This window comes from Triticum urartu, chromosome 7 (genome assembly GCF_003073215.2).
Source record: "Triticum urartu cultivar G1812 chromosome 7, Tu2.1, whole genome shotgun sequence".
NCBI lineage: Eukaryota > Viridiplantae > Streptophyta > Magnoliopsida > Poales > Poaceae > Triticum > Triticum urartu.
In genome coordinates this window covers 53,870,722-53,880,404 of record NC_053028.1, presented here as the reverse complement: position 1 = coordinate 53,880,404, position 9,683 = coordinate 53,870,722, and the positions used below count along the sequence as shown (strand labels likewise).

The 9,683-nt window shown below is 52.2% G+C and overlaps 2 protein-coding genes across 2 annotated transcripts; both read left to right on the top strand.

Moving 5' to 3' along the window:
* The first annotated feature begins 1,076 nt into the window (after positions 1-1,076).
* Positions 1,077-2,596, top strand: LOC125518330 (vacuolar protein sorting-associated protein 36-like). Its single transcript, XM_048683205.1, has 3 exons — positions 1,077-1,781; positions 1,926-2,072; positions 2,555-2,596. The coding sequence occupies exons 1-3, from the start codon at positions 1,140-1,142 to the stop codon at positions 2,594-2,596; spliced, it is 831 nt and encodes a 276-aa protein (XP_048539162.1). The 5' UTR covers positions 1,077-1,139.
* A 4,219-nt stretch (positions 2,597-6,815) lies between these two features.
* On the top strand, positions 6,816-8,271 carry LOC125518329 (vacuolar protein sorting-associated protein 36-like). Its single transcript, XM_048683204.1, has 3 exons — positions 6,816-7,457; positions 7,602-7,748; positions 8,230-8,271. Exons 1-3 carry the CDS (start codon positions 6,816-6,818, stop codon positions 8,269-8,271), a joined length of 831 nt encoding a protein of 276 aa, XP_048539161.1.
* Positions 8,272-9,683: the final 1,412 nt, after the last annotated feature.

Sequence of the window (9,683 nt, the reverse complement as noted above, 5' to 3'; positions counted from 1 at the left end):
AGAAGGGATGTTTTTCAAAGGGATCTCATCAACGATGATGGTGACACAATGATTTTACACTTTACCTAGATTCCAGCCTCTGGATGGGTAAGAGCCCTACATTTTGCCTACCTGTCCTTGTTGATGAATATGAATGACTATAATGGAATTTTCCTATCTACTGAGCCAGGATATGTGCTCATGTGTCTTCTTTCTTTGATGTGTGAGTGCTCTTTCCTTTGGCAGAGGCCAGCACCATCTTTTTTGTAGGTGGTCTCTCGCCGGTAGTTTGGTACCTATCTTCGAGAGGTATGGTAATAACCAATATCCCTAAAGTAGCGCTCATGCTTATTCCTTATGAATGCCTAGATGGACGCAACAGGGTGTGGGACTTGCGAGCTCATGTTGGAGAATAAGGTTCAGTGCACTCTCTCTCTGTGTGTGTGTGTGTGTGTGTGTGCGCGCGCGCGAGTAGATATCCATACTCTGCAACATGCTAGAGGTGTGGTAGGGTAAGCGGTTGTTGCTGAGAAGCTTGCGGATGTTTCGAGTGAGATTGTTGACCCTTATGTACTAACTGTGTCGGACACCATCCATCATTATTGCTATTGTTGTCATGGTCCATCAAGGTGGATATTGTTGGTAGAGAAGCAAAGCATAATATTGTTTTTCTTGCCATGTTAGTCTTACAAGTTCGATGCCAACATGCTAACTTATTAAAAATTGTTGAACCGGTATATTATGTTCCTGATCAATTGTTATAAGTTGCATTTAAGTTGTTGCTTTACATAATCAACACTTTCTTCTTGTATTTACTTTCGCTTTAAATTAATTGAAATTCTAGTTTTGCTATAAGTCAAACTTTTTTTGCAGGAGATACCATAAGTCAAACTTGTTTAGGTTTGACTAACCAATCAAAAAGTTGGGTTAAAATCTACAACCCCAAATCTGCATAGCGCAAAAATATATTTTATGATTTTTTGTGAGACTAATTAGGGTTTTTAAATGTTAATATTTATTTACGAGCTTGATCAAACTTAAAAAGGTTTGACTTGAAACAGAATTGAAACTTCGATTAAATTGACGAGGCCGAACAAACAACAACATTTTTTACACAAAAACACGGGGGGAAACCTCCAAAGTCCAAACTCTCCACAGCCATGTCCGTCGCCGCAGCCGACTGGCTCCCGGCCGCGACCGTCACGGCGTCCGGCCGGCCGGTGCTGTCCGCCGGCGAGATCGAGCGGCACCTGCTTCCGCTCGTCGACCTGGAGCCCGAGGAGAACCCCCGCCTCGCGCCCCTCCGCGACTGCCTCCTCGCGCTCACCTCCCACCGGCTCGTCTTCCTCCACGAGGCCTCCCTCTCCGCCCGCGCCCTCCCGCTCGCGTCCATCGTCCACGCCTACCCGCCCCACCGCAGGCACAACCACAACCCACTCCGCTCCCTCTTCTCCTCCTCGTCCTCCTCGTCGTCGTCGCATCACCCGCGCATCCGCATCCAGATCTCCCTGCCCCCGTCGCGGTCGGAGGTCGTCGCCGTCGTCGTCACCTGCAAGGCGGACGTGGATGTGTTCTACGGGAGGCTGCTCGAGGCCATCCGCGCGAGGGCCTGGGAGGCGACCGCCTCGGCTGCTCCGGCCAGTGGCGCCCCGGTGGCTGAGGGAGCCGCCCCAGCCGAGGAGGATCTGGCGATCAGGATGCCCGTGGTTGGAGTGGCAGGGATACTGCGGAAGGAGCAGGAGACGTGGGAGAGCGCGGGGCAGAACTTGCAGGATGCCTTCCAGGATCTCAATGCCCTCATGGTTCGTTCCTCTTTCCTGGTTCATGCTTCAGATGGTGTTATCATTTATAGAGTTTATGACGGAGTACAAGCATCTGAGATTGGATGACAGGCTCTAAATTGCAATGAACTGGTCGTAATTTTGTGAAACATTCTTCCTACACAGAGCAAAGCCAAGGAAATGATGGAGCTGGCAGAGAAAATGAGGCAAAAGCTATGGACGAACTCATCTGCTCAATCCAATTCTAATGACGAAGAGATGGGTTCTAAGCAAGACATGCGGGATTTGCTATTGAGCGTAGGCATCGTGTCGGTAAATGAAATTACCCTCTTCATCTTTTTTGGTGTGGATGTGGCACGGCAGATCCAGCACATCATTTCCATCTTGATCTTTTACTTTCTTGGGGTTCCACGGCCCTTTGGGCTTCCCCTTGAACTTTCCTTGAACCACAGCTAAGGCTTCACCAGGAGCAGCTGGCTCGGCCTTGCGCTTCTATTTCCGACCGGAGTTTCCTCCTCCGGCTTCATGGGCGACTGCTTTGTGTTTGCCACTCCGGAGTCGGTCTTCTTCTTCACCGTTGGCATATTTGGTGGCAATTTCCATCATCCGAGTCAGAGTCATATCTCCTGTCCAACCGAACTTCATATTCAGCTCCCGATACTTGACGCCTTCTTTAAAGGCACAAATTTCTTGATGATCAGACACATTCTCTACCGTGTGGTGCAATGTGATCCATCTCTAGATATAATCCCTAAAAGTCTCATTCGGTTTCTGATCGCAACACTGCAATTCAGTCAACCCTGCCGGCCGTTTACAAGTACCTTCGAATGTTCTAACAAATACTCGGGCAAGATCTTCCCAAGTATAAATGCTACTAGGTGCTAACTGATTCAGCCATGCTCTAGCCGAGCCCTCCAACATCAGAGGAAGGTGCTTCATGGCCACTTCATGACTGCCGCCACCAATCTGGATAGCCACTCGGTAGTCTTCAAGCCAAGTGTCAGGCTTGGACTCACCAGTGAACTTACTGACTCCAGTCGCCAACCTGAAGTTGGGGGGGGGGGGGAATCACTGCAGCCCTGATGGCTCTGCTGAAGCACTCTGGACCTGAGACATGCACTCTGCTGCTGGTTCGTAGATCTCTGTCATGACCCTCTCGGTGAGCTCTGTTTCTGTCGACCAAGCCCTGAACGAGAATAGATCTCGCATCAAAGTCTGGCTCCCTGGGGTCGACTGGAATCCTTCGCCCAACACTGTGAGGGCGCCTGTCATCATGTTGCCGAGGCACGTACTACCCACTCCTTGGGGGAGGCGTGGGCATTCGACGATGATCATCGCGATCGACTCGGTGTTCATACTGCTCACGGTTTCTGTACTGATCTTGTCGATCTCCACATCCCTCACGCCTCGGGGGCGATCTTGGGCTGTGAGCCGGCTGAATTATATCGGCAACTACGGATCTGCTATGGATCCTATTCCACGACTGAGATACCGCCGTATTCTGCTCTCCCGCCGCACGGAGCAAAGCTCGGATCTGTATCAGACCTCGGCCAGCTTCTGACTAGGAAGGTTGGATCAACTCCGCTATCCGGGCTGCAACTGTGAGATTCTGGATCGGGGTTCGATATACCTAAGTCGGAGGCGGAAAAAGTTGGCGTTGACTGGATTCGGGAGCACGCTGCCGAGCGCGATCGTCGAGTGTGCGTTGGAGGTTCTCCAGTCGAGTGCGCTCGGCCAAGTTGGCCAGGCGCGCCTGCTCTAAGGCCTGGGCCTCAGGGGTTTCTCCAACTATAGGAGTATGCAGTCCATCCATGTTCCAGCGGCGAAGTTCCTCCCTCCGCTGCAAAGAGAGGGGTTCGGGGCGGTACTCTTCATGAACGCGCGACGGATCACCGTCCCCATCGCCTCCGTCTTCACGGGTGAAGCCAGGAGGACTGGGTGGTCCATTGACCATCAAAACTTCTGCCGCTGGGTCGCTGATGTCGCACTCGGATGCAGTCTCTACGAAGCCAGTCGACAGATCAAACAGGCCGTAGAGAGTTTCGTCGGGCTCGATTGCCGCGACTTGAGGGGTGGCCGACTGGCGAGCCACCGCATGCCTCACCCACCGCTGAAGCCTCGACCGACCGGAACGTTTGCTCCGGCGGGCCGCGGGGAGGGGGAAAGCTACTGGAGCCGACTGATACTGGGTCAACGGCTGCCGCAGGAGGACGCCGCGGACGCACGCGTGAAAGTGCGTCGCCTCGCGGGCGGGGAGTGCGTCGACGTCGAGTGGAGCCTCCTGAAGCCAAGCGGAGTCGTCGGATACAAACACGAGCGCGCCGAGACGGATCTCGCGGCCCTCAGCCAAACCTCCGCCCGAAACCATGATGAAGGGGATCGGAAAAATTGCAACTTCTCCAAAAAGTCGCTAAGACACCTGCCCCACGGTGGGCGCCAACTATCGTGGTTCTAAGCCTGACAGTAGAATAGGGGGTAGGAATGTAGAGGCAAGATCCTAGCTATGGAGGAGTTGTACACACGAGTTTTACGAGTTCAGGCCCTTCTCGGAGGAAGTAACAGCCCTACGTCTCGGAGCCCGGAGGCGGTCGACTGGATATATGCGTGTGAATTACAAAGGGTGCGAACCCTTGTCCCGGAGGAGGGAGGTGGCTTATATAGAGTGCGCCAGGACCCAAGCCAGCCCACGTTACAAAGGGTTCAATGTACATTAAGGCAGGGCGTTACTGGTAACGCTGGTAATAAAGAGATATAAATGATCTTTAAGGTTACAGAGTGAATGACCGACCGTTGTCATCCTGAGTGACGTTAGGCCTTCTACACTCCGAGTGGTTTCTTGTATCGTCGAGTGGTTGTTCGCATAGTCGAGTGTCTTCTATACTGTCGAGTGGAACATAGCTTCACGGTCGAGTGGATGATGATTTTGCTTCGACCGCTTCTGGTTCCTTTAGAGATGTCCTTGGGGAGGGTATCTTGGACATATCCATGACCCTACCCTAGGTACATAGCTTCATCAGCGCCCCCCCTTTCCTTCTCCCTCTCCCTCTTCCTTTTCCCATCCTAGCGGGAGTAGGAAAGAGGGGAGTCCTACTCCTACTAGGAGGAGGACTCCTCCTCCTGGCGCGCCATAGAGGGTCGGCCGGTCTCCCCCCTTGCTCCTTTATATACGGGGGCAGGGGGCACCTCTAGACACACAAGTTGATCATTGATCCCTTAGCCGTGTGCGGTGCCCCCCTCCATCATAATCCACCTCGATCATATCGTAGCGGTGCTTAGGCGAAGCCCTGCGTCGGTAGCAACATCATCACCTTCAACATGCCCTCGTGCTGACGGAACTCTCCCGTGAAGCTCTGCTGGATCGGAGTTCGTGGGACATCATCGAACTGAACGTGTGCTGAACTCGGAGGTGCCATGCGTTCGGTACTTGGATCGATCAGATCGTGAAGACGTTCGACTACATCAACCACGTTCTCATGACGCTTCCGCTTATGGTCTACGAGGGTATGTGGACGATACTCTTCCCTCTCGTTGCTATGCATCACCATGATCTTGCGTGTGCGTAGGAATTTTTTGAAATTACTACATTCCCCAACATCATGTATTATGGAGTACGTAGATGGAATGTATGCTGCATGGAGTAGTATGAAAATGAGGGTTTTCAAATGAGGAGTCTGGTTGCAATGGTGGACAAATGAGGGGTCCGCAGACATATAAGGAGTCATATTTGGCAACTCCGGCTGTAGATGCTCTAAATTCGCGTGGGGGCGGGGTTGGAATTTTGTGGGAAAGCAGTGGGAGTGAAGTGTGTTGTTGTTTTTGAGGGGCGGAGGAATCGAATGCCGCCTGTGACCTAGTGGACGGTGTCACGAAATTGGTACTTGTTGACAATGTGACAATAGCCGTGAAATAATTGTAAGGAGAAGGGATGTTTTTCAAAGGGATCTCATCAACGATGATGGTGACACAATGATTTTACACTTTACCTAGATTCCAGCCTCTGGATGGGTAAGAGCCCTACATTTTGCCTACCTGTCCTTGTTGATGAATATGAATGACTATAATGGAATTTTCCTATCTACTGAGCCAGGATATGTGCTCATGTGTCTTCTTTCTTTGATGTGTGAGTGCTCTTTCCTTTGGCAGAGGCCAGCACCATCCTTTTTGTAGGTGGTCCCTCGCCGATAGTTTGGTACCTATCTTCGAGAGGTATGGTAATAACCAATATCCCTAAAGTAGCGCTCATGCTTATTCCTTATGAATGCCTACATGGACGCAACAGGGTGTGGGACTTGCGAGCTCATGTTGGAGAATAAGGTTCAGTGCACTCTCTCTCTCTCTGTGTGTGTGTGTGTGCGCGCGCGCGCGAGTAGATATCCATACTCTGCAACATGCTAGAGGTGTAGTAGGGTAAGCGGTTGTTGCTGAGAAGCTTGCGGATGTTTCGACTGAGATTGTTGACCCTTATGTACTAACTGTGTCGGACACCATCCATCATTATTGCTATTGTTGTCATGGTCCATCAAGGTGGATATTGTTGGTAGAGAAGCAAAGCATAATATTGTTTTTCTTGCCATGTTAGTCTTACAAGTTCGATGCCAACATGTTAACTTATTAAAAATTGTTGAACCGGTATATTATGTTCCTGATCAATTGTTATAAGTTGCATTTAAGTTGTTGCTTTACATAATCAACACTTTCTTCTTGTATTTACTTTCGCTTTAAATTAATTGAAATTCTAGTTTTGCTATAAGTCAAACTTTTTTTGCGGGAGATACCATAAGTCAAACTTGTTTAGGTTTGACTAACCAATCAAAAAGTTGGGTTAAAATCTACAACCCCAAATCTGCATAGCGCAAAAATATATTTTATGATTTTTTGTGAGACTAATTAGTGTTTTTAAATGTTAATATTTATTTACGAGCTTGATCAAACTTAAAAAGGTTTGACTTGAAACAGAATTGAAACTTCGATTAAATTGACGAGGCCGAACAAACAACAACATTTTTTACACAAAAACACGGGGGGAAACCTCCAAAGTCCAAACTCTCCACAACCATGTCCGTCGGCGCCGCCGACTGGCTCCCGGCCGCGACCGTCATGGCGTCCGGCCGGCCGGTGCTGTCCGCCGGCGAGATCGAGCGGCACCTGCTTCCGCTCGTCGACCTGGAGCCCGAGGAGAACCCCCGCCTCGCGCCCCTCCGTGGTTGCCTCCTCGTGCTCACCTCCCACCGGCTCGTCTTCCTCCACGAGGCCTCCCTCTCCGCCCGCGCCCTCCCGCTCGCGTCCATCATCCACACCTACCCGCCCCACCGCAGGCACAACCACAGCCCACTCCGCTCCCTCTTCTCCTCCTCGTCCTCCTCGTCGTCGTCGCATCACCCGCGCATCCGCATCCAGATCTCCCTGCCCCTGTCGCGGTCGGAGGTCGTCGCCGTCGTCGTCACCTGCAAGGCGGACGTGGATGTGTTCTACGGGAGGCTGCTCGAGGTCATCCGCACGAGGGCCTGGGAGGCGACCGCCTCGGCTGCTCCGGCCAGTGGCGCCCCGGTGGCTGAGGGAGCCGCCCCAGCCGAGGAGGATCTGGCGATCAGGATGCCCGTGGTTGGAGTGGCGGGGATACTGCGGAAGGAGCAGGAGACGTGGGAGAGCGCGGGGCAGAACTTGCAGGATGCCTTCCAGGATCTCAATGCCCTCATGGTTCGTTCCTCTTTCCTGGTTCATGCTTCAGATGGTGTTATCATTTATAGAGTTTATGACGGAGTACAAGCATCTGAGATTGGATGACAGGCTCTAAATTGCAATGAACCGGTCGTAATTTTGTGAAACATTCTTCCTACACAGAGCAAAGCCAAGGAAATGATGGAGCTGGCAGAGAAAATGAGGCAAAAGCTATTGACGAACTCATCTGCTCAATCGAATTCTAATGACGAAGAGATGGGTTCTAAGCAAGACTTGCAGGATTTGCTATTGAGCGTACGCATCGTGTCGGTAAATGAAATTACCCTCTTCATCTTTTTGGTGTGGATGTGGCACGGCAGATCCAGCACATCATTTCCATCTTGATCTTTTACTTTCTTGGGGTTCCACGGCCCTTTGGGCTTCCCCTTGAACTTTCCTTGAACCACAGCTAAGGCTTCACCAGGAGCAGCTGGCTCGGCCTTGCGCTTCTGTTTCCGACCGGAGTTTCCTCCTCCGGCTTCATGGGCGACTGCTTTGTGTTTGCCACTCCGGAATCGGTCTTCTTCTTCACCGTTGGCATATTTGGTGCCAATTTCCATCATCCGAGTCAGAGTCATATCTCCTGTCCGACCGAACTTCATATTCAGCTCCCGATACTTGACGCCTTCTTTAATGGCACAAATTGCTTGATGATCAGACACATTCTCTACCGTGTGGTGCAATGTGATCCATCTCTGGATATAATCCCTCAAAGTCTCATTCGGTTTTTGATCGCAACACTGCAATTCAGTCAACCCTGTCGGCCATTTACAAGTACCTTCGAATGTTCTAACAAATACTCGGGCGAGATCTTCCCAAGTATAAATGCTACTAGGTGCTAACTGATTCAGCCATGCTCTAGCCGAGCCCTCCAACATCAGAGGAAGGTCCTTCATGGCCACTTCATGACTGCCGCCACCAATCTGGACAGCCACTTGGTAGTCTTCAAGCCAAGTGTCAGGCTTGGACTCACCAGTGAACTTACTGACTCCAGTAGCCAACCTGAAGTTGGGGGGGGGGGGGAATCACTGCAGCCCTGATGGCTCTGCTGAAGCACTCTGGACCTGAGACATGCACTCTGCTGCTGGTTCGTAGATCTCTGTCATGACCCTCTCGGTGAGCTCTGTTTCTGTTGACCCAGCCCTGAACGAGAATAGATCTCGCATCAAAGCCTGGCTCCCTGGGGTCGACTAGAATCCTTCGCCCAACACTGTGAGGGCGCCTGTCATCATGTTGCCGAGGCACGTACTACCCACTCCTTGGGTGAGGCGTGGGCATTCGACAATGATCATCGCGATCGACTCGGTGTTCATACTGCTCACTGTATCTGTACTGATGTTGTCGATCTCCACGTCCCTCATGCCTCGGGGGCGATCTTGGGCTGTAAGCCGGCTGAACTGTATCGGCAACTATGGATCTGCTATGGATCCTATTCCACGACTGAGATACCGCCGTATTCTGCTCTCCCGCCGCACGGAGCAAAGCTCGGATCTGTATCAGACCTCGGCCAGCTTCTGACTAGGAAGGTTGGATCAACTCCGCTATCCGGGCTGCAACTGTGAGATTCTGGATCGGGGTTCGATATACCTAAGTCGGAGGCGGAAAAAGTTGGCGTTGACTGGATTCGGGAGCACGCTGCCGAGCGCGATCGTCAAGTGCGCGTTGGAGGTTCTCCAGTCGAGTGCGCTCGGCCAAGTTGGCCAGGCGCGCCTGCTCTAAGGCCTGGGCCTCAGGGGTTTCTCCAACTATAGGAGTATGCAGTCCATCCATGTTCCAGCGGCGAAGTTCCTCCCTCCGCTGCGAAGAGAGGGGTTCGGGGCGGTACTCTTCATGAACGCGCGACGGATCACCGTCCCCATCGCCTCCGTCTTCACGGTTGAAGCCAGGAGGACTGCGTGGTCCATTGACCATCAAAACTTCTGCCGCTGGGTCGCTGATGTCGCACTCGGATGCAGTCTCTACGAAGCCAGTCGACAGATTGAACAGGCCGTAGAGAGTTTCGTCGGGCTCGATTGCCGCGACTTGAGGGGTGGCCGACTGGCGAGCCACCGCATGCCTCACCCATCGTTGAAGCCTCGACCAACCGGAACGTTTGCTCCGGCGGGCCGCGGGGTGGGGGAAAGCTGCTGGAGCCGACTGATACTGGGTCAACGGCTGCCGCAGGAGGACGCCGCGGACGCACGCGTGAAAGTGCGTCGCCTCGCG